This window comes from Sceloporus occidentalis, unplaced genomic scaffold (genome assembly GCF_023333645.1).
Source record: "Sceloporus occidentalis isolate IW3139 unplaced genomic scaffold, rSceOcc1.0.p SCAF_4, whole genome shotgun sequence".
NCBI lineage: Eukaryota > Metazoa > Chordata > Lepidosauria > Squamata > Phrynosomatidae > Sceloporus > Sceloporus occidentalis.
Genome location: NW_028316984.1, coordinates 13,308,024 through 13,332,838, shown reverse-complemented (window position 1 = coordinate 13,332,838; position 24,815 = coordinate 13,308,024). Strand labels below are relative to the sequence as shown.

At 40.1% G+C, this 24,815-nt stretch overlaps 1 protein-coding gene across 5 annotated transcripts in view; it reads left to right on the top strand.

Annotated features, from left to right (window-relative positions):
* LOC149313515 (ADP-ribose glycohydrolase MACROD2-like) overlaps positions 1-24,815 on the top strand; it is a 1,160,252-nt gene that overhangs the window by 259,955 nt on the left and 875,482 nt on the right. For all 5 annotated transcript variants that reach the window (XM_089519240.1, XM_089519238.1, XM_089519239.1 and 2 more), the window contains exon 5: positions 23,078-23,194. In XM_089519240.1, the coding sequence (XP_089375366.1) occupies positions 23,078-23,194 (117 nt within the window). The remainder of the gene's footprint in view (positions 1-23,077; positions 23,195-24,815) is intronic.

Below are 24,815 nucleotides of genomic sequence, written 5' to 3'. Positions count from 1 at the left end.
GGGGGCAGGAAGGCAATTATTTGATTTTAAAGTTAAGGGACAAGATCCTATGTTGTCCCAAGAGAGCAAAATGCTCCATCAGAATATACAAATAGGATCACAATGTTTGTCAGCTGCCGGGTTTGAAAAACAGCCTTGGGGTAAGGCAGTGGACATTACCAATAACCAGCTAGGAGCTACTGGAACACCCTGTAAAGCAGTGGTTCCCAACCTATGGGTCGCGACCCCTTTGGGGATAGAATGACCCTTTCATGGGGGTCGCCTAAGACCATTGGAAAACACCTATTTAATTACAGTTATGAAGTAGCAATGAAAATAATTTCATGGGTTTGGGTCACCACAATATGAGGAACTGTATTAAGGGGTCGTGGCATTAGGAAGGTTGGGAACCACTGCTGTAAAGCAATCAGTGTCATTCTGTCTTGGAGCTGTGCTGCTGCACTCAGATGGCATAAAATAGTGCCATTGTGCCACTCAGCTGAAGTAAGCTTCTTAGTCTCTACATTGTCTTGAGATGTTGTGCCAGGAAGGAGCTGCAGATTTGCAAATTATAGAATCAGAAGATACCACAAGGGACATCTAGCCCAGCCCCCTGCATTTCAGGAATACACAGTCAAAGCACTCCTGACAGATGGCCATCCACTCTCTGTATAAAACCTCAAAAGAAAGAGACTCTGCCACATGGCGAGTCAGCATATTCCACTGTAGAACAACTCGTACTGCCAGGAATTGTTGAGGTGAAATCTCTTTTCCTGTAGTTTGAATCCTTGAATTGCTTTGTTCCTGTCTCTAGAGCAGCAGAAAGCAAGTTTTCTCCATCCTCAGTATGGCATCCCTTCAAATATTTAAACATGATTATCATGTCACCTCTTAACCGTCTCTTCCCTAGGGTAAACATATCATTCTTTATTCCACTCCTCATAGGGCATTGTTTTCAGATTTTTCACCATTTTAGTTGCCCTTCTCTTTTCATGCTCCAGCTTGTCAAGCTTGTCTTGAATTTTGGTGACCAAAACTGTACACAGTATTCCAGGTGAGGTCTGACCAAAGCATAATAGAGTGGCATTATTATTTACCTCAGTCTAGACACTGCACTCCTATTGATGTAGCCTAGAATCTCATTGACTTTGCAAGCTGCTCCATCATACTATTGACTCATTCAAACACGTAGCCGTGTTAGTCTGGAAAATCAGTATGCAAAGGGATATTGTAGCACCTTTGAGACTAACTGAGAACAAAAAGGGTCCAGGGATAGACCTACATAAGCTCAGCCTGCTTATGTAGGTCTGTCCACGGACCTTCCACTTCATGCATCTGAAGAAGTAGACTCTAGTCTACAAAAGCTCATGCTATCAAGCTTCTTTCTTTCAGTCAGTCTCAAAGGTGCTACAAGATATGTTGACTCGTGTCTTTAGTTTGTGATCCACTAAGACTCCTAGATGTAGTTTGCATGTACTGTACTGATGTCAAGCCAAGTGTCACCCATCCTATATCTACGTATTTCATTTTTTCTGCTTACGTTTAGTATCTTGCATTTCTCACTGTTGAAATTCATTTTGTTGGTTATGGCTCAGCTTTCTAATCTATTAAGGTCGTTTTGAATTTTGATCATGTCCTTTTGATTAGATCTGCCTTCAAATTTGGTATCATCTGCAAATTTTATAAGCATGCCCACTATTCCATCATCCAAGTCATTAATAAAGATTTTGAATAGCATTGGACCCAAGGCAGGCCCATGTGGCACCCCACTGGTCACTTCTTTCCAGTATGAAGAGGAGCCATTGGTGAGGTCCCTTTGGGTTTGGTCAGTCAATCGCAGGCCCATAGCTAGGCTGGGGCAACCAGGGCACTGGCCTGAGGCCCCCAGCCAAAGGGGGCCCCAAATGGCGGTGCGCCAAGATGGTGGCGCACGGTAGGACTCAGGAGCATGCAAACGTTCCACCCTACTGAGCCCTACTTTCTGCCCCAGGGGCCCTAAAGGCCTAGCTACAGGCCTGATCAATTGATTTCAAATATTCCTAACAGCCTCATTATTGAGCCCAGGATGAAGAGAAACCCTTTGGGTTCAGTCAGTCAGTCAACTGCAAATCTATAGTTTCATTGTGTAGCTCACATTTTACTAGCTTTCTTTGCAAGGATGTTACGGGGGACGTTGTCAAAGGCCTGACTGAAATCAAGATTCACTGCATCCACAGCATTCTCCTAATCTACCAACCTTGTAACTCTTTCAAAAAAAAAAAAAAGAGATAAGCTTAGTTTGACATGAATTGTTTTTGAGAAATCCATGTTGACTTTTAGTGATCATGGCATTCCTTTCTAAGTGCTTATAGATTGACTCTTAATGATCTGCTCTAGAATCCTTCCTGGTATGGATGTCTGAATGGGCAATAATTATTTGGACCCTTGCCCCTTTGTGAAGATGGGACAACATTTACCCTCCTCCAGTCTGCTGGGACTTGTCTTGTTCTCCAGGAATTCTAAAAGATTATTGAAAGTGGTTCTGTTATTACTTCTGCCAGTTGTTTTAATGCTCTCTTGGATGTTGTTTATCTGGCCCTGGAGACTTGAATTCATTTAGACTAACAAGGTATACCAGGCAAAGAAGATGTTCAGTAGTTCTGTCTTTTGCATGTTCCCTGTTAGCATTGTGCCATATTCTCCACACAGCGGCCTTAGCATTTCCTTGTTCTTCAGTTTGCTATTGACATAAAAAAGCCCTTTTTATTGTTTTCAACCTCTTTAGCAAGCCTGAGCTTGTTCTGCCCTTTAGCTTTTTAAACTTTCTCTCAATACATGCTGGCAATTTGTCTGAATTCCTCATTTGTGATTTTCCCCCTTTTCCATTTCTAGTACATGCCCTTTTTGAATCTTAGCACAGTTGAAAAGTTCTTCAGACATCCATTCTTGTTTCTTTAGACGTCTCCCATTTTTCTTCCTCACTAGAACTATTAGAAATTGTGCCTTCAATATCTGACATTTAAGAAATTCCCATCTATCGTGAATTCCCTTACCTTTCAGTATTCTTGACCATGGAATCACCCCCGCTATTTCCCTAAGTTTACTAAAATCAGCTTTCTTAAAGTCTGGAATGCATGTCTGACTATGTTTGGTTTCTCCTTTTCAATGAATAACAAAAGAAGAGTATGTGGTTACTCCCACCTAATGATCCTGCACTTCCACCACATTAACCAGGTCACCACTTTTGGTTAGCCTTATATCTAAAATAGCTGATCTTCTTGTTTCCTCTTCTGCCTTCTGGACAGTGAAATTGTCTGTAAGACAAGTGAGGAATTTGTTGGACCTTAATTTTTTGGCAGAGTTTGACTTCCAACAAATATCAAAATCCCCCCTTACTACTACAGTTGGGCATTGCCTCTCAATCTGAGTAGCCCCTTGGTTTCCTGGAATCAGGCAAAGCATTAAAAGGCAATAAAACTTGGATTTTCAAAATACAAATAGCCCTTCTGAAAATACAACATTGGAGCTTACCACACCAGGTGCTTCCGTCACCCAAATGTCATCAAAATGGGGCAGAAACATCCATGGTGTGATTGTGCCTTGCGCTACTGAAGGGAAATGGAAGCATTTTCGTCATGGAATCATTAATAAGAAAAGGGCTGTTTATCTGACGATTCCTGGTGGTTCCATGATGAAAACGCTTCCGTTTCCCTTCAGTAGCGCCAGGCATGATAATGCTTTTTCCCCATTTTGATGATGTCTGGGCGTCGGAAGCACCTGGTGTGATATCTCTACCCAGTGTGACATTCACAGGCTGTTCCTTGCCTACAAAAGAATCTGTGAGCCTTGCATTGGATCCAGATATCTGAATTCCTTAAACTGTCTGAATGAGTCCTTTGAGATTGTCATGAGGAGGTAGCACATCATTTTACTTTACATTTAGGGTTGCTACAATAAAAAAGGACAGGACCCCTGTACCTTTTGATAGTTGTGTGGATGAGGGAATTTCTTCTGGAGATGAAGAGTGTCATAAGTTTCTACATTTATTAAAGGTACAGAATCCCTGCCCTCATTTACATGAGGCTGTCCTATTTACATTACATGTTTTCTGTAGAAGCAATTTCATATTTGAAGATTGCTTTCAGCCTAAAGCCGTTAATCTTTATGTATGAAATAGACTACTAATGATTGGGTGATATGTATAGTTGTTAAATATACTACTGGCACTGTATCACAGTTATTTCACAGAGCAAAACACATACAAAAAGTATAGCTCTTGCTCCAAGAAATGTCCAACGAAAAACTGACATTGTAGTAGTAATAAACTGTCAAGAGAAGGAGTTGAGGGCAAAGAAGAATGAGTGTGAAGAAATGCTGTTGCTTGGATTTGTGCTTTGTTTAAATTGGTTTCCAGTAGCCACCTCCTAGCTAATGTGTGCATCTCTCTGAAAACACAGGAAGATTAACATGCCAATGTGCAACTCTCTGTTGTTTCAGCAGGAATACAGTGATTCAGTGTAACACACTTATACTGCTTATTTAATGAATTTATGGCTGCATTTGAAGAACAAGATCATTTTTTTGTATAAAGAATATGCATGAACAGCTTTCAAGAAGGCCACTTGCCACTAAGCCGGAGCTTTGTGCTTGATGAGCAAGAGTGGTTTGGGAGGAAAGCTGAATTACAAGAGCTAAATTAGAGTTCTGTAAAAACATGAAGTAAACTTCTTAGAGAAGACTTTGTCTCTAGTTCCTTTCCCCTTCTGTTCTTTTCCTGGGAACACTGCAGACCAAACTACTGTGCTGGAAAGGGAGCATGGCCACACTGTTCTCCAGTGCTGTCCAGCTCTGCCCTCTCCATCCACATGTGAAGCTGATTCCCACATGCAGTCTCATTTGGTCCCAGCATTCTCCTCCCCCTGAAAAGCACCAGCATTTGCTTCAAATGAATGAGAATTTTTGCTTTTTAACTTGGCTAGCTGGTGGAATGGAAGGTGGTTGAGGGCAATTTCAACTCTGTCATTGCTTACTTTCTTGCCTAGGAATCTCCATCTTTCCAACATTTCTCCATTTTCCAGTCCCACTTGCAATGGGCAACGGTCGCCCGCCTCGCCGGGCAGACTGTTTTGCCGCTAAACGCAGCTGGACTACAAACCCCAGAGTGCTCTGGGGCTTGTCCGGCTCCCTATTGGTGCGCGGGGGAGGAAGGGGCGGCCCTTCTGCTCCACGATGCTCTGGGAGCCGGTTTTGTTGGTGCGGGGCTTCCGGTCCTCCAAGGCTGCCCATTGGTGGGCTGGGCCTTGGAGGCGGGGCCCCGCACAGCACGCAGGGAGGGAGGGGCCTAGGCCTATTTAAGGCCGTGTTGCTGGCCCCTTCCCTCAGTCGGTTGCTTGGCTTCGAGCAGAGCGGAGCCAAGCTGTGGAAGGGAGCAAGTCTTGGTGCTTCTCCCGCCCGCCCACTGCTGTTGTTAGGTGGTTTTTAGTCACAACTTGGCGGCAGCATAGGCCAGGATCTGCACGTTGTGGTACCAGGGCTATGGAGCTCTGGTTTGGGAGTCAATAGGTACCCAGGGGCGAATTGGGCAGGCGTTTGGCCATTGCGGGGGCCAGAATGCAGGAGCGCCTCCCGGTGACTAGGGGCTTTGTGAATTGGTGAACGCAAGAGAAGGTTTGCGGTCAAGTTGTGTTCCTTAGCCCCTAGGTCATCCCAAGCACCGGGTGGGTGCCCGGTTTGGATAATCAGACTACACTGGGTGGTTTGATTGCACAGATCCTGACCTTATGCTTTGTGCCAACCCTACCAATTGTTTGCAAATAAAGTTGTGGCCTTACTTCCAACATGTTGTACTGTGGTTATTTGACAGCAACATCTGAGGCAAATGTCTCCCGTTCTTCTTTATTACAGTAGAAAATAAAAAAAGAATGGCTGAGCTCAGACACAAACAGTTGAACATATAGAAGGAGAGCTATTGCAGAGATGGGGGGAAAACCTCCTCTGGATTTATTTGTGAGAGAGTGAAAGACTATGGCCTGTTACAGACTGCCAAAATAAAGCTGCTTCGGGTCTCTTTGGAGGTATGCTGTTTAAATGATGCATGCATCCTAAGAATCCGGAAGCTGCACCAAAGCTGCACTCCAGTGCTTAGGAATGGAGTGTGGCTTTGGCGTGACCTCCGGATTCTTAGGACCCATGCGTCATTTAAATAGCATATCTCCAAAGAGACACGAAGCAGCTTTATTCTGGCAGTCTGTAACAGGCCTATGCTTCTCTGGTTTTGAAAATATCAGCCAGCTGGGATTTGCCAGGGAAATGAATATGGTGTTTATGGAAAATAATGTCATCTACATTATCAGCCCTTCTCTTTAGGTTTTTGAGATACATAAGTTGCAGCTTGCTGGGTAAAAAGGTAAAGGATGCTTCTGCACATGTTCAAAGACATTTTGACTACACGTCTGTTGACTAAAAGAAAATATTTTTGGCTATCTGGTGAAGACACAATTTATACACAAGGCATCCCTTAAACATTATTTCTAAGGAAATGGATTCATTATTAACAAAACACTTCCCTTTTGTTTCACATGCTAACCCTAGTTCGTCTGGCTCATAGCCATTTTGTTGTTATTGCTTGTCTTTAGAAAGATACTATCATTTGAAGAGGCAAAAATGTTCAGATGTAGCTTGCCTGATATAATATTCTTTGGTTGAAAAGAATAATGATATGACTTGGTCCATTTAGTGAGTTTTAGTTGTGAATTATTGTTTGTGTGTTATTTCTTGATAATAAAAATGTTTATTTAAAAAAGTTTTAAATGTATGTTTTCAGTAGTCCCTGCTTAACGTTAGCCATAATGAAAAATTTTGCTCTGTTAATAACTGCACTGAAGATACAGAAGTCCCTGGTTTGGCTGCTGTAATCCCCTTTTCTCTTATTAGCCATGCATGCAAAATTTCCCAAAGGTCTGCTGGAAGGAAAGATGGTCACTTCAGTTTTTAAGCATGCAAAATTGAACCACAAGCTTGCTTGCTTATCTGTAGATTTTATTTATTCCTAACGCTCTTTCTTTCATCCCAGTTAACAGTATGCTTTTGATACTGTATGCTTTGAGGGTTTAAAGAAAAGTGTTGGCCAAGGGTGGATAAACTTGTAAATAGCTTCCTAGATATGCTTTGGTTTTTGAAACAGAATGCAAATGTTCTGTGGAATAGACTACGTTGTATTGGTTTACAATATAAATTCAGATTTTTAAAAATTGCTCAGCTTTTGCTTGCAAAAAGTAGGTTGTTCTACTGTTAGAATGGAATACCCAGAAACAGTATGGTTCCCTATTGGAAAGTGGGGGCAGACCAGACTGCAATCTATCACTGTATGTGTTCAGCTTGTAGGCAGAAAATACCATATGTAACTCAGGATTAGACTCAGGGGAAAGAATAAAGATTGGAGTAAAGAATGTCAACAATGTATAATATGCAGACAATACCATACTAATAGCAGGAAAAAAAACTGGAAATAATAATTAAACAAAGTCAAAGAAGAAAATGATAAGGTTTAATGTTGAACATTTAAAAAAGCAACAATAATAATGACCATGGAGGATTTAAATAAATTCATTATGGATGATGAGGAAATTGAAATAGCTGAAGACTTCACATACCTTGGATCAATCACTGCAGATTGGGCAGCTATGAAAGAATTAGACAAAATCCTAAAGAGTAGATAACTGAGCACTAAAGTAAGTATGCTCCAAGACATTGCATTTCCCATCCCCATGTATGGAAGCCAAGATGATTAAATTGAAGCTGTTGGCTGCATCATGAAAAGTCATGACTCACTGGAAAAGACAGTAATGCCAGGAAAGATGGAGGGCAGTAGAAGGAGAGGGACATATACCAGATGGAATGACTCAGTCAAGGAGGCCATGGACCTGACCCTGCAGGACTTGAGTAGACTGGTTGAGGACCTTGGAGGTGTCTCATTCACAGGGTTGCCATAAGTCAGAATTGTCATGGACTGCCCTGGTCCTGACTTATAGGCATATAACTCTGAAGAAGTGGAGGAGGCTGAGACAGAGGAAGATCTGGAGCTGCCTGGATCAGCAGTCCCAGAGCAGACTCAGGAAGCTGCAGAAGGAGAAACAGACTCTATGAACTCTAGGACCTGTGTGGAGAGGGCAGGTTGAGGAGTCCTTGAGGAGGTCCTCCAGGCTAGAAGCCAAGAGAAGAGCTAATAGGTTTCAGCTGAGAGAAGCAGAGGCCTTTTAAAAGACCTCCAGCTGCAGAGATTTTTTGTAGCCAGTAATCAGTCTTGCAGCCTTGTTGTTCTTGTATTCCTTGCTTTGGATTCAAGTTATCTGACTTCTGAACTTGCCTTGTGACTATGCTCTTGCCTCTGCTCTTTGCTGTGACTGACTGGTATTGTGTGACCCTTGGACTGGACTCTGGACTACTCTTTTGCATAGTCCCTTACTGTGCTGCCCTCAGTAGAGGTAAGCAGGACAAAAATTGACTTGAAGGCAGTGAGCAACAACAATCATCTTCTTGAATTATAGTTGCAAACACATTTGCAGAATTGCCTAGGTACATCAAATATTTTAATTAATTAATTTATATAGACTATGTATCAGAAGCTACCAGAGTTCATGAGATGATGTAGACATTAAAAAACAAACTAGCAACAGATCCACAACATCTGTGTGATGCTTTTAGTGAAAAATGTTCAGCTTTATAACAAAAGGCAAAATATGTTTCGTATGAAAATGGAAAATAGGCTAGAGATGTTTTGCCAAAAAGATGTAGCATTCAGACAGGTTTTTAGAAGCAGTCATATTTCCATGGGTCCTTCAGAGAGCTGCTGAAAGTGTAAATATGTTTCATGTTTTAGCTCAAGAACCTGGAAATTGAATACTTGAGGCTGAAAAAACATGATGTTTACTCCTCTGTGACTGATTTGTAAAGTAAGACTTCTGTATCTAGCAGTAGTCAAAGAGATTCACTGCATAAAGGAAATCTTATATATCACTTACTGCTCCCATTATAAACATGACACCATATTAATGGCTTAACTGCTTAGTTTTGAGGGAAAAATGTAAACTTTTTTGAAAAGGCTGAAAATAAGGCAGGTGGAAGGTTTCTGGGCTCATGCTTAAGGGAAAATTCTAACAAACCAAGAGGAAGATGATGGCCATAGTGCAGAGCAGGACATGGGTCACATACAGTCCAAAGGTTGTTCTTATGACAGCCATGGGCGCTACATTTTGTTGAAAATAATCATATTTTTGTTAAAAATGCTTTTCTATCAGGGAGAAAAAAAGAGCCTAAAGTGGCTCAATGTCCCATATAACTCAACAAAATTTCTTCCTAAGCTTGCTATGAGAACTTGGAGAGAGGCATTTGGGTGAAAGACAATTTTGGAATACAGTAGCCCCTCCATTTTTGCAGGGAATCTGTTCCGGATTCTCCCCCAATGACAATGGAAAATCGTCAGTATTCAAGCCCCATTGGCTTGAATGGCGGTGTGCCTTCCATTTTGTTCCCCTTCATTTGTTGCCCGTGAACGGGCGAGGAACACAGATTCGAAGTCTGTGAAAATGAAGGATCTCTCACTCATAAGGTCACTATAGATTGAAGTCAACTAATGGCTGATCATGGTGTTAGTGCTTTCTTACTAAGTTTAGTTCCCAGCTACTGTAAACTAAAGATTACGTAGAAGTCCCGATCTGAAAAGGTGGAGGTATGGATTTGTAGAGTCCCTCACCATAGTAAAAATGAGGAGCTACCTTGCAGGGCTGCTGTTCAAGAGGGAAAAGTAAAATTGCAACAAGATTGGAAGTACCGAGAAAAAGGCATGAATGTAGTGTGATCTCAGAGGTTCATTATTTGATTTTAGAGGCACAAAGCAGCTTTCCTACAGATTCGTTCACTGTGAATAGGAAGTATACAATAAGCAGTTCAAGTTGGAGTTGTCAGATAGTATTTGTTTCTGTCTCCTACTAGACAGATGTCCCCTTTTCTACAATGGCTTGTCAAGGCCATGCAAGCAGCAGGGAACATGTAAGCCATGGAAGAAATGTTTCTTACTAGCCCTACCTTCAGAAGCCTTTGGCTGTAGCTACTTAGAGGGAATACAGTGCTCCCGCGCCATATGCAGGTGCACTATACGCGAATGCCAGTTTACGTGGAAGCCGCGCTACAATTAAAGAAATGGTGCGTGCATGGCGTCTTGAACTGCAAGCACGCACCCCATTATTTGTAATGGGGTGCAAGCATACACAGATTTCCCCTTAAGCAGGGGGATCTGGAATGGATCCCCCACGTAAGAGAAAGGCCTGCTGTATTTTCTTTTGTTTGGGCCTCAGTATTTATCCTACAGGATAACAGTTTAGCACAACAAATGTAATAGCGCTGACTGATTTTTAGCCACACTAGCAAGACTTGAATAAATTAGCAAGAATATTTGCATGGGAAGAGAGGTTTAATCTATTTCACTTCTTTATGATGTAATGTTTACTTTAAAAAAATACACTGGGTCCCTTCACTTTTACATAGAGTCTTCAAGGTCAGAAGGAATGTGTTTTTTGCCTTTCCCCATATGATTTCTTATGTTTTGTTGTGGTGTTTGATTATGTTACCATTTTATCACCATCACAGTGTTAGACATACTGAACATTTTTGTTAACAAAGCATCCCCTGGCACCATTAATGCTGTTTGCTTTGCGGTGGATTAATTTGCAATTTGCAAGGATTCTATCCCTTCAGTAAGAAATACATTTATCTGCATTGTACATCATTAAATTGTTCAGTGCCTGCTATATAATGTTAACTATTAAACTTTGAAGAGGTGCTAAGAGTTGTAGCACAGAGCCACTGTATAAGTAATTCATGAGCAGGCATTTAGCTTTGTAATATTCTTTTACTGTGTGCTTTGAAAGGACATTGCATTGGGGAGGCGGAGATAGATGCACTTTGACAAATCTAAAATGCTATACTCGTTGTTTTTTAATATACTTCAAGCAGAATCCCCTTAGCAAATGATTGTGACCTTGCATCTTCTCTTAAGCAATTATTTTCAAAGTGATAAAGTGAGGAGGTTCATTCCCTGTTTCTGCATTTAATGCCGTTGATCATGCCTGTGCTGTGGTTACCTCCCTTAAATAAATGCACTTGCAAATTCGCTATGGTGAAAAACTATAGCACTTGGTGGACAGAGCTCTTTGTGATCTCTACAAAAGTCTTAAGGCAGCGTGAGTGTATCTGTTCACTGCATCTCCTGCCTTACTCCTCCTCTGGTTCCCTCATTTACCCATGTTTTTCCCCTTGCCTCTTTGGGGTTGAACTAGGCCTCTTGTTTTGGGTCAGGAGAGGAAGAGGGCCTGTTTCAGAAGAATAAACTAAGAGACACAGCGTCTGCATACAGTGACTCTGGAAATATCTTTAAAGTGGGAATCTCAACACTGGCAGGTAGATTATTAATTTTACATACTTGCTGGTACTTTTTAAAAGCATGAAAACACCGTACATTGCATTGAAGTAACAGCCAACAACAACTACAGCAAGTATCAACTGAAAAGCAATGACATGAACACAGTAACAAAATGATAAATGACATGTACATATTTGAGTAAATAACAAAGCACACAAATAAACACAATGACCTAAATCCTGTTGATAGTCCCAGCCAGGGTGAATCCACTGAATCATTAGGACTTACCTATGTGTTGACTTACCATTGTGAAGGAGCAAAGCTTTGAGAAGGATGTGGACTTCTTTCTGGTCTAGGTCATATGCATGAAAAAATGGACTTCCCTTTTGCTCCATATTCTTCCTCCAGCAGGCAAATCCATCTTTAGTTAATTGGAACAGATCTTACAGACAGAATAGATGTTTCCATGAACCACTGAGGGCAAGATGTTCTTCCTTCTGCTATGATGTGGATTCTCCAGTCAGTCAGGCTATCACAACAGCTTTCTTAGTGTGTGAGGGCATGGTTAGCAAGAGGACAAATTCTCCCATTTATTGTCATCCAGTCATCCCTCAGTATGAAGACTTTTATAAGTCCAATGTGTACTTAAAAGTCCCCTCCATGTGTTCAGGGTAGCTTACTCCTAACTATGGCCCTGTACAGACAGAACAAAATAAAGCTGGTTCAGGTCACTTTGGAGGTATGCTGTTTAAATGATGTGTGCATCCTATGAGTCCGGAAGCTGCGCCAACACCATGCTCCAGTACATGCTTTATTTTGGCCTGTCTGTATGAGCCCTTAGTGTGTGTAGGATAGACTGCAAATAGCTTTTGGTATTTCTAACAGGATTCAACTACAATAGCTGTCTAGTGTCGGTGTTTTCTTGATAATTTAGTAAAGTGCTACTCAAAATGGTGGTCCCTGAGACGTTGCTTTCTGGTCCCTGGAAATGTTTCCGGAAAGAAAGAAAGAAAGAAAACAATTCTATTTAATGGGCTAAAATTTAGCCTAGCCACTGACACATTGGGGGGAAATAACTGCCAGTCCTCAATATTAGACAGCCCGAGAAGCACAAATTTAGTATCCTCCTGGCTGATAATTGCTGATGAAGTTTCACTTCATCATAGTCTTGGTCATCCTATTTTGCCTGATCATTTTGAAGGGGGGTGGGGAAGGCTCAGCCCCCTAATCTTAGGGGTGGGGTTTGACCCCTTTCCCTATCTTTTCTGGCGTCCATGACTGTATAATCTCCCCTTGCCTTGAAGCATTTAAACAGGCAGCAAGAATCTTCAGAGAAGAGGCTGTGGAGTCTAAGAAGTAGAGCTTTTACCATTTTCTTTCTTTCTTTCTTTCTTTCTTTCTTTCTTTCTTTCTTGAAAAGATGTTTATTCTGCATTAAAATTATTGCTCTGCTTGTACTAATTTAATGTAGTGTTTACTTAATGCCAGCACTAGCTTTTGTATAGAAAGGTTAACTGCTGCTTTCCTTAATTGGCCAATATAAGATTTGGTTTGAGACCAGGGACTGATCCTATGATTTTTTGGACCAGATGGTATAAAGAAGAACCAGAATCTGCAATAGTGGAAAAAATGTTCTTGTAAGTCAGGCTTCTGTGGAGCAGTTATTTTCTTTTATGGCGAGAAGTGCATGCCATTTGCTAACTAAAATGTACATTGAAAATTTGTATTCAAAGTGTATTGTTTGGAGACAATGCAAAATGAGACTATTAACATCTTGCGATTGCTCACTATTTGCAATGTCAATTCACATTTTCCTGAAATCATTATTTTGAGATATGAATATTTATACTTTAAATTAGATGATTCTACTTTTTAAAAAAGAAGACGGCCAGAATGGATTTGTCCTTGTTGCTACAAAAAGTCTTGCTTGAATTGGAGGATGGGGAACAAGTATAAATCCATTCTGGCCGTCTTCTTTACATATACTTTATTTCTATACTTTACATAAAAGGAACTATTTTATTTAAAACATAGTTGAGTAATCCTGTGATGTAAAGTATACACTTGTGTGAGCCCATTGTAGGAGAGGGAGTACTTGTTCCAAAAACAAATGCAGGTTCAATCTGCTGGGTAACATCCAGTGTTTTAGAAACAGACCTGTACTTTTTTCTTTTCACTACTGCATTTTCCTGTGAGCATTCAAAATGTGCTTCAGAAGGTCTCTCACCTGCCTGGGACAGATTTTTGGGGAGTCGATGGGTGGGGAATTAATTCACTATTAGATTCTGTTCCATACTGGATTCCTGGATTGTGGTCCATACTCTTTGACGCAACCCATTGTGACTACCTAATGTGTGTAGATTAGGAGTTTAGAGGTGTCTATCTGGTGGGTTAAAATTGCCCTGGTAGGATGACCCGTGACCTAAAATGCCTCTTACCCAGTTTAAGACAATTTGCCCCAGCTGGACTCTGAATCTGAAAATAAATCTGATGGAAGGGGGTAGATGTTTGTGGAGTAGAATGTAAAGGTTTAATCCTTTACTCTTGCTTGCTGAATCTCCCTTAATGAATCATATTACTTTTGCATTTTGAATAACAACTAGCATACCTCATAGTCTATAGCAGGGATTCCCAACCTGTGCCCCGAGGAGCCCTTAGGGCTCCTCATGCACTTCCCAGGTGCTCCATGGCCACTCCAGCAAAATGAAAGAAATAAAAATTGAATGAAATTTAATAACAATAATATATTATTATATATACTCCTAAATGCCATTAACTTGTAAAGCCTCTTAGGGGCTCTGCCATAGAAATAAGGGCTCTGCAAGGCAAAATGGTTGTAAACCCCTTGTCTGTAGAACGTATGTCCTTATAAAAAGAGCCCAACCTAAAGCAGGCATTCTTTAACAAGAACAGTATGTAGAGAGATCTTGTAGCATCTTTGAGACTGCTTACATAACAAGGATATGGACATAGGGGCCATACCCTGAAACAAACTGAGATGCCAACATTGACTCCACAGGTGGTCTCGCAATACTATTATAGAAGTTAATGTCACCCTCAATATTGGGGTCCATTTACTTGCTCATATTCTAGTGTGCTGTATCCCACCATCTGTCATTATGGACTTTCTGAATTTATATGTATCAGCCTTTATGCAAAACAATAGGCGGGCACAAATCTAACATAGAAGAGACAGTGTGTGTTGTTGTGGGGAGAGCATTTCATCCCTGTAGTGCACTTTTGTATTGATCTTAATGTGGTAGTTCTGAAATAAATAAACTTGAAAGGAAGATTGGAATGAGGAACCAAATGATGAGTTAGCAATGTACGACAAAGCTCACTGCTATCTCTGGAAGTCTGAAATGGGTTAAAGCTTTTTGGGGTTTTTCCCCTGAACCAGTTAGTTTGACCAATGCCAAGATATCTATGTTACTGCCAACAGCTGTTTTCTAAATGACCACTGATAATAAAGTAATTGTCATTATATGTACTTTTTTTTATTTCTCTCTGGCCTTACATTTACAGTCCTGCCCACTAACCATTTGTGCACCTGTAGCCAAGCACTTGAAAAGTGGGCTTTGTTTATTTGTTTGTGGCCATGCTGGCTGGGAGATTTTAGGAGCTGTGGTACCAAAATGTAGCATTTACAAGCTCTTTCTGAAACCCAGCATAGCTCTTCAGGCTCTGATGAAATAGATTGTACAGTTGGCTCTCCGTTTTTGCAGGGGATCCATTCCAGACCCCCTCCCGTGAAAACGGAAACTTGCCAGTATTCAAGCCCCATAGGCTTGAATGGAGCACATGCCCGCCAGCTCGTGCCGAGTGCACCACATTGAAAGTAACGGTAGTCGCCTCTTCGTAAATATTCAAGTCCACAAGAATAGAGGGGTGACTGTAGTTCTAGATGGCTTATGTCATAATGAATCTGTTAGTGTTTTAAGACATGTCACAAAGCTTAATTTTTCCTGCAAAAAACATGGCTATCCCTTTGGAAACACATGCAATATGTATATTCCACCAATGTCCCTTAAATGATAGCACTTTTTAAATACATATCCACATGGATATTGGGTAAAGAACACTAAAGTTGTGTTAAATGTATTCTGGACTGTGGTATTTTTACAAGTGATCAAACAAATAAATTTCATGTGAAATTTCATGCAATTAATGCATTGATTATCCTATTTATATCTGGTTCATACAGTGTGTTGTATGTAAAATATCTGAGCTTGCCTACTGTTTCTCCTACCTCACCCCACCCCCACACAACTGTGCACTGAGTTTTGTGCATTAAAAACATCTGCATGGGCAGCCTTCATCCATACAGTTCTTCAAGGCTGCATCTGTACTGCAGAAATAATGCAGTTGGACACCACTTTAACTGCCATGGTTCAATGATATTGAATTTTGGGATTTGTAGTTTTGTGAGCTTCTCTGTCAGACAGCTCAGGTGCCCCACCAAACTACAAATCCCAGGATTCCATAGGATGGAGATATGACAGTTAAAGTGGTGTCAAACTGCATTATTTCTGCAGTGCAGATGCAGCCTTATTCCTCAAAATCAGAGATTAAAAAAATACAAGATTGGTCTCAGTGTGCAGTGGACTCTGGGAAGTGAACATTAAGCAAGTTAAGGTTGTGTCATCTAGGAACAGCCCCTCTGTTCCATCATTATGTTCTGTGATTTAAATGGGAATAAGTTTTTAAAAATGTATTCTAAAATTGGATGCAGTTTGTAGCTTGGTTATAGGGCATCATCTCTGAAATTACAGTTTGCCTTATGTAATTTTTAAAAAAATTCCAAGGTTTGTTATAACAAAGAAGATACATAATACAATGCATGATCATCATTATAATAGGTATTAAAATAATGAACAAGATGTCCATTTTCTTGGAAGTCGATCAACCTTGTCTGGCCTCTTCCAGACCTCTGAAGCTTGTCAGGTTTTCCACTAATGCATTATATCCCTTAATTTATATTATGTAATTTAAGCATTATGTAACCGCAGGTTGCACTTCTAGTTCTTTACAATCAGGATTTCAGCAGCACAGGCACATATTTTGTACATTTATTCCTCGGGTGGAAAATACTGAATGTTTCAAATGGAGAGGTTTGAAAATGCAATTCTATAATTGTGCTTGCCTGTGATGATTAAAATACACTTCAGAATAGCATCTTGTAAATTTAATGAGACAGGTTCAGGATTTTGAGTATTAAAAAGAATCATTTATGCATGTTTTCCCCCTTTCAAACCAGGCTGGCTGAAAGCTAACAAAGGCATAAAATACTTCAAAGCATGCAGTTGAGTTTCTAAAGCATAATATAGATAGACCTTCAGTCTCTGCTGCCTTTAGTGACAGCAGTGGACTTAACACATTCTCTTGCTAGATCAACAATTTCCAGCATGAACTCTTTGAGTTCTTTTCTTCCAGTGAGTCGTGTCTTATGGCAAACATTTCAGGAGTTCAAATGGACATGAAAATGTATACCCACCAATTCTCCTGATTTGGCAAGGACAATACCAATTACTTCTCAGTTACTCCACTTTTTCAGCTGCATACTTCCAAATAATTGTCTTCTGCCTGCTGATCTCCCTGCCTACCTCCTCACTGGAGGGTCAAGGATTGTGGCGCCAACAGAGAAGGAGTCAGAGCCACCACCACCACCAAGGACAAAGCCAAGCAGACAGGGCCAATGATGCACTGCTAGAAGAGGAACAGTGATTGCTGCCTGGCCAGCGGTCCCCAGATACCACTAGCCAAGAAGGAAGCAGTGCTACCATCATTGCAGGGCCTTGTGCGCTGCCTCAAACCTTGAGAGAAGCTGAAAGAGAGGCTAAGGCCCCATTAAGCAGAAGCGCTTACTCTCAGAGCGTACTTGCCTACATCAGGAGGATGCAAAGGAGCAAAAGAATGTGAAAGGATGATTGAAATTGCCATGACCCACTCTCCTGTTTTGGTATGGATGCCTGGAAATAAGAACTCAAGGTGGCTAACATCCAATTAGAAACAAGGACCTACTAAAAGCTATCAGTACAAATTATTTTAAAAAATACAAAGTAAACAAAAACAAAAACACACAACTGAAATGTGTTATATGCAGTATCCAGTCCCTCGTCCAAAGACAACTCAGTTTCCTTTCTACTACGTATGAATATGCTCCTGAGTAAGCAACAGCACCAGACTAAATATGCTAAATGTTTACTGGGCTGCAACAGCAGTGAAGGGTGACACTGCCAGAGGATTTCTCAGAAATGACAGCACTGACACCTTACCTAACATGGTTATTATTGCACAATGGGAGAAATGCTTAACCTCTTTTCCTTTACCACAAAAACCCTATGGTGAGGGGGGCTGACCGTCGATCATGGCGGATGCATAAATGACAGACTGGCTGTCACCTCACAGAATTCACTAACTGGAGCAATATAAAATGCAAAAATCGCTTTAAAAACACCACAGTCAAATGCTTGGAGCTAAAAGGTCTGCAGATCAGTCCATAACAGACTTCTACCTGGCAGCAAAGAAGCCCTGGTCATCATCAAAAGGTGAGGACGATCCAGCCAGCTCTAACATGGCATGTGACCCAAGTAGAGGGGGAGGGGAGAAATGAACCCCAGATGACAGATGGCCTATCCTTCCCTGATTTATTAGAAAAGTTATGAGAAAACCTAGTAAAAGACCTTGAAAAAGACTAGTCTTCTGCTCTAGAACCTATCAATGCAAAATCAGCCTTCAAAAATCAAAACAGTGATATTGAAGATGCTGCCAATGAGGCTCTTCAAAATGATAGGATTTGACGACTAGAAGAAATCAATGATGCCATGAACAACAAGATTAAGTATTTGTAAAACCAGGAAAAACTTCTCAATATATGCTTTAAGTGCAATCAAGACGATGCAGAACAAGATTTAGCACACTTCTTGCTAACCTGGAATAATAGCTTTTGCTCAGAGATAGCATTAGAGAAATCTGACATTGAGCATATTCACAGATCAGCAACTGTGCCACAATCCTCGAGAAAAATACCAACAGATACCCTTCTGTGCTTCACCCACTATCCCAAAAAAGCCTTAACTTTGGCTAAACTAAGCGCAGTCCCTGACCTATCAAGATCTCTTGGCTGAGACTCTCAGGAAAAGATGCTCCTTTAACTCCTCACTGTTTTATTACAAAAAGAGGGAGTGGGATATGGTTGGGGTTTTCCTTTCAAGCTAATCATTATAAAGGGCAAAAACAAAATGATTGCAACCACAAGAAATAAGCTCCTCGGCATCTTGGTGGCACTTAGCATATTTGTCCCAAAAGATCTGGATGAAGTAATTCGCAATGGAGACCTCCCCCTCCCCGACAGTGCAGCAAGTCTTCAAGCATCAGACTGGAAAGTTGTCAATAGGCATAAAGATAAGAAGACTATCGAAACATCTGCTGGACAACAATAATGCTAATGCTTAGCTTTAGAAAGTGATTCCTTGCTGAGCTCCTACATTCTGAGAAGCTGCAGTTTGAGAGGCCTAGAAGCTCATACAAGTTTATCACACAAGTGAGATCCTGTGGGCAAACGGGATAGTGATAACAGCATTGAGTTTCCTCCTATTTTAGCAACGGGTACCCAAAATTGTTACTAGAATTTTGATAATCAGGCATCTTGTTTAATTGAAAAATATATATATATCCCGTTTTATCTGTCAGCTGTGCAGTCCACAATGACTCATCTCTTCATATATCTTTGCATTTGGAAAGAAGTAGAGGATACAAGCTTCACTGCAAATGAGCACTTAGTTCATTCTTGGACTCTACTCTTAAGTTCCTTTTGTGCGTACATATAGCAAACAAAACAATCTTTTTCTGGATCAAGGCGGTTTTGGTTGTGAATAGATGTTAGTAAATTCTACCTACCAGATGCCACTGTCTAGGGCAGTGATGGTGAACTTTTTACAGACCGAGTGCCCAAATTGCAACCCAGACCTTACTTATTTATTGCAAAATGCCACGTCCCTCTGGCTTTCTAGTAAGAAACTCTGGAAAACTCTGTGCTAGGGTGACAGCATGTGTGCCCACAGAGAGGGCTCTGAGTGCCTCCTCTGGCACCCGTGCCATAGGTTCGCCATCACTGGGCTAGGGTGATCTGGAGTGAGGTGAAAATTAATAAAAGAATCTGGGGTAATCTGAATGAGAAAGGAACTGGGTTGCCTTCTTGTATTTATTGCCAGAACTGCACTTGTACATATAAATTAATATGTACATGTTTGTGACCTCTTCTGGGGAGGAACAAATCTCCTTGTTGGGGGAGAGTGGTCTCCACTTGCACATTTAATTTAACTTAACAATTAGGGATTTTTTTAAAACTGAAAACTTTGATTACATAAAACTGTATGGATCCCATTGTACCTTTGGCTAGGGCTGCACATATTAGCAAGAACCATGGAAAGTTAGATCTTCAGTAAGCAAAACTGTCCAAGTGATTAAAGTATGTGAACGTGAAATGTTGTGAAATTCTCAGTTACGCAGATTTTCTCCAAGTCTGTGTAGGTTTTCAAAATGTGTAAAATGTTCAAAACCATTCTCTCTCAGCAAATTTTCTTGGGTCCAACTAAAAAAAGATGTTCCATGTACACCTATACTAAAAGCCTAAAAGGATATCTGGCAGTATCTAAGGAGATTATCACATTGTTCTTAAATAGTGGGACAGAATCAGGTTTGTAACTCTAGTTGCCTGATCCTACTGCACAACCTCATGGTAAGGCAGTAGGTATCCTATGCTCAATTAGTACTTTTGCCGCTGCTTTTAATGAATTGGAAAATCCCATTAATAGCTGTCAACCCCGCAGTTAACCCCTTATTGAAGTCATTCCAGGGTAAGATAGAAGGGGATTTAAATAGGTTTCACTGCAAACAAACCTCATTCCCAATAAAGTGAAGACTTTTACTCTTGTGGAGGCAATCATTTCATCTTGTCAGGAGAAGGAGAATTTAAATTGGTTTCACTGCACCCACAATGATGGGTAGGCTACTTACTTACTGTATATACTAATGTATAAGTCTAGAAAAATTTAGTAAAACAAATTGACTCAAAAAACCTGGATCGACCTATCCATGGGTCAGTATAAATACTGTACCTTAACTCTTATCAAAAAGGGAACCATGCCCTCGTGAAAGGTGAGAGCTTAATCTCTTCTTGAAGCACCTAAAAGAAGTATCAATCCCTTCTACTATCTCATCCGATCCATCCATCCTTGAGGGTTAGCACAAACAGTTATGCCTGTCAAAAAATGTAAAGATCTTTAGCATCATTCTCCTTTGCTTTATCCTTTACATCCCTTGTTACATGCTGCTAAGTTTTACCCTCGACTTAGCCACAGGTCATATCAAAATCCATAATTTTGGCCTCAAAAACCTGCCCTCAAGTTATATATAAAGTCAAATTATAGTTATGTATATATGGTAATCTTGGATAGCTGCTGAGTAAACAGAATGGTAGTGCGATAAGATGCATGGGCAGCCTATTATCAGTTCACAATTGCGTGGTAATGTGAAAATAATTGTTACTGTTTCAGATGTTTAAAAAGCCGCAAATCTTTTGGGAGGGAAGCTTCATGCTATAATGTCATAAGTATATCAGTGCCCATTCTTAAACATTTTCATAGTGAATGCATCTCAAGTTGTCTGTACATTTGAAGGGAGGCTTGCCAAGAGGCCATTAAATGCACCCCACTTTACATTTGAAGGATTGGGAGTTAATCTTGTTCACACAGGCCATTTTCTCTTTTTCATAAAAACCTTGGATGTCAAGGCATTGGGTAAATTGATAAGATGAAAACTGGGAGTGAGAACGATGGGGAGCCGAACAGAACTGAATTCATACAAATGATCCATGGTGGGCCCTGCCTAACCAACCCCATTGCCTCCTTGCATCAATGCATAAGGAGGACAGGAAGTCCTCTAGGGACCTAAGATCCATTGGACTCTGGGTCCAACCTGAAAAAAGCCAGGAATTTCATATTTCACATCATACTATTGAATATAATAAATCTGTAAGGATCGATACCTTTGTTTACATAAATATTTTAGTACTAGAGAACTGTGGGCATATTCTGTTACTTCATATACCTTATCATAATATTATATGAAGGGAACATATGACAACTGCAGGTTTGTGGTAGTAAATTATTTGTACTGTCAGTGATGTAGCGACTAGCAATAAATACTATGTTGTTTTAATTGTTTTTAATTTTTATTTTCCAAACTTTATTTGTGGGAGGGGGAGGAACTCCTATTGCTTGTGATTAGGATAAAAAAAAGGCTTTTCATGTTTTTTCTTTTTCTTTTCAGCTATTTTTCCACCGCTGATATTTTTCTTTTAGGCTCCTGAGGGCAATAAGTGCTAAGAATTGCACCAGTAACTTTCAGCTGATATTACAATTGCAGCTGTTACGATTTAAATGATTAAATCATTGGAATATTACAGTAGTAATGTGAATGAAGTTCAAGGAGAGATGCTGTTGTGAGGTGCAAATTGTTTTGTATTAAAAGATTTTACGATATGGGAAGTACTGAGCAATCTAGAGAAATAATATTTATTTAATTAATTTCAAAAATTTAATATCCCACCAACTAACCCAAAGGTTTTAGATACTGTCTACAAAGTAATACTGAATTATGCCTTCATTTTCACTCTGTTTAATAATAGCAGAACCAAATTTTCTTCTCATTTGGCAAGTGGCTAAGTAAATAATCAACAACATTAAGATGACAGGATTGTGCTGTGAAAATTCCTTCGTATATAGTCCCAGCATCTTTTTATTTTTGCATGCATTCATCCTCTAGATAATTGCAAATGCTTGTAGCTGTTCATTCTAATTCAGGGCTGAGTATTTCTGCCCTCACTTTTGTAAACCAACGTACATGCGTGTGTGCCTTTCTGTCTTTTGGAGGGTGTATGAAAACTATTAATTTTCACTGACGGAGCAAATTCAACCATTTGTTAAGATGAAGGGCTAAATGCTTTTGTCTTTCCCTATTGCCGCCAAAACATTTCAAATAAGACAAAACATTTTGACTTGTGAGGGGCAACCATCTTCCTTTTTGGGGCAAAAATGCCTCAGGAGCAACATTACATCACAATACAGTATGGCTATTATTTATTTATTTATTTATTTACTTAGCGCTGTAGGTTTACACAGCGCTGCACATACAGACAATAAAATCGATACAAATAAAAGTTGCCAATGGCGTACATTCTACAAAATACATATAAAACAATAGATAGCAATACAAGATAGAATTAGATAAAATAAGGAGGCAACAGATTGAGAACATCAGAGATCAAATAAAATAAAATATCAGGTCACAGTCGGATAAACAGTCATTTTATTCCATTGGGCATTTCTTCAACAAATGCCACTGCAGTTGTCACCAGTTCAATGGGAAGTGATTTCCCCCCCTTATTCAAGAAAGGAAGAGATGGACAAAAACCTGCTTCTGCTTTATTTTATATAAAAACGCACACCTGTACATACGTTGACAAAAACTACTGGGTTTTGGATGGTGCCCAAAATTTATTAAACTCTAAAGATTTGTTTTTCTGCTCCTTGCCCCTCTGAAACCAATGTAAAGTTTTGTCTTTATCTTTTCCAAACAATGAAATAAAATAAAATAAAATAAAATAAAATAAAAATATCCCTGTATTCCTTTCTTTTTTAGTTGATGGCTGTATACATAGAGCAGCTGGGCCCTGTCTGGTTGCTGAATGTCGCAACCTGAGTGGCTGTGAAACTGGACAAGCAAAAATCACTTGTGGTTATGACCTGCCTGCAAAATGTAAGTAAGCTGCTTCCCACGCATTTCTTTCCCAGCTGAAATTTTATATGTATGTTACTTTTCAACACACTGATTAAGTGAGGCACTCATTTACCAAATTAGCAGTAAGACTAAATTAAGTGTGCATTTGTGATGACCTTTGTCCTTTGGGAAGTTGAGACATTTTGCAAAACTAAGCTTCTGTTGAGCAAAGGAAAAAAGTATGCTTACTTTTAGACATATTGGACTTTAGATTATTTTATGCAAGCTTGTGTTTATGAAAAGTCTTGTTTTCCGGGGGGGGGGGGGGCAAGTTTAACCAAATATTTATTTTCAAATTTAGCTACAGGATGGACAGCTTCTGTAAATGATGCAGATCTCATGATTGGGAAATGCATTTTGAGTCAAGGAGATCAAAGTGATGTATTTTGTGTTTTCAGCTGCTGTGTATAGGCTGATTGGCAATTACTGTGACGGCATCTGTCACACTTAAACATTCAAGGGAATATGTTCTCAGCACTGGAATGTTTCTTCTTGCTTTGAAAGTAGAATTGTCAAAATTCTCATTATATGTAAATAAGGAAAGGGTCATTTGTACTGACCTTCCTTGATAACTGTTTAGCCATACTTGGGAAAGTAAATACTGAGAAAGCAACACTGTAAAGATTGACAGAAGTATGATATGAATGACACTGGGGAATATTTTAATTTTGGTAATGTACTGAATAAATAGTATTGCAGGATACAATACTATATACAGACATGGTTTAGTGGTTTGAGTGTTAGACTGTGACTCTTGACAGCAGGATTCGAATCTCCACATGGCCATGGAAACCCACTGGATGATCTTGGAGAAGTCACATTCTCTAAGCCTCAGAGGAAGGCAAAGGTTTTGAACACTGTGAACAAATTTTGTCAAAAAAACAAAAGAAAACAAAAACAAAAACCCTTGATAGATTGTCCTTAGGGTCGCTGTGAGTGGTAAATAATTTGAAGGTACACAACAATAACAGTTTTCAAAGGCAGCAAATCCTGACTAATCTTGGAAGCTGAGAAGGGTCAGCCCTGGTTAGTGCTTAGGTGGGAAACTGCCAATGAATAACATGCTGTCAGCTATATTTCAGAGGAACAAACTGGCAAAAGCCACCTCTGAATATTCCTTGCCTAAGAAGACCCTATGGAATTCATGGGGTCACCATAAATTGACAAGGGACTTGAAGGGGCATGTACACACCCTGTAATTACTACAGAAGTAATACGATTTTGATACAGTCTAGTACTAATGGAGGAGATTGTCTACGTTCCAGGAATTGCATCTTTCTGAATTTGCTTTGCCAGGTATTGCACCATTTGTTTTATGATGAAATCCCAGTTATATGTGCATTTTTGTTCTCTGTGTCTCTCTTTGTGGTGCACTTCAGCAAAATGAGTTGTACTCCCATCAAAATTCTTAGTGTTTTTGGCAATACCATGGCCTTTCCTGCAGCCCTTGAAGTGTCTCACACCTCATCTGGAGGTGACAAGCTGTTATTCTCTGGGGTTAAGAAACATATTTGCAGCTAGAAACAAACATCAGTGCTAATTACCTCAGGAGCATTTCACAAGCTTTCTTTTTTCCCCAAAGCATTATAGAGAGTTAGTG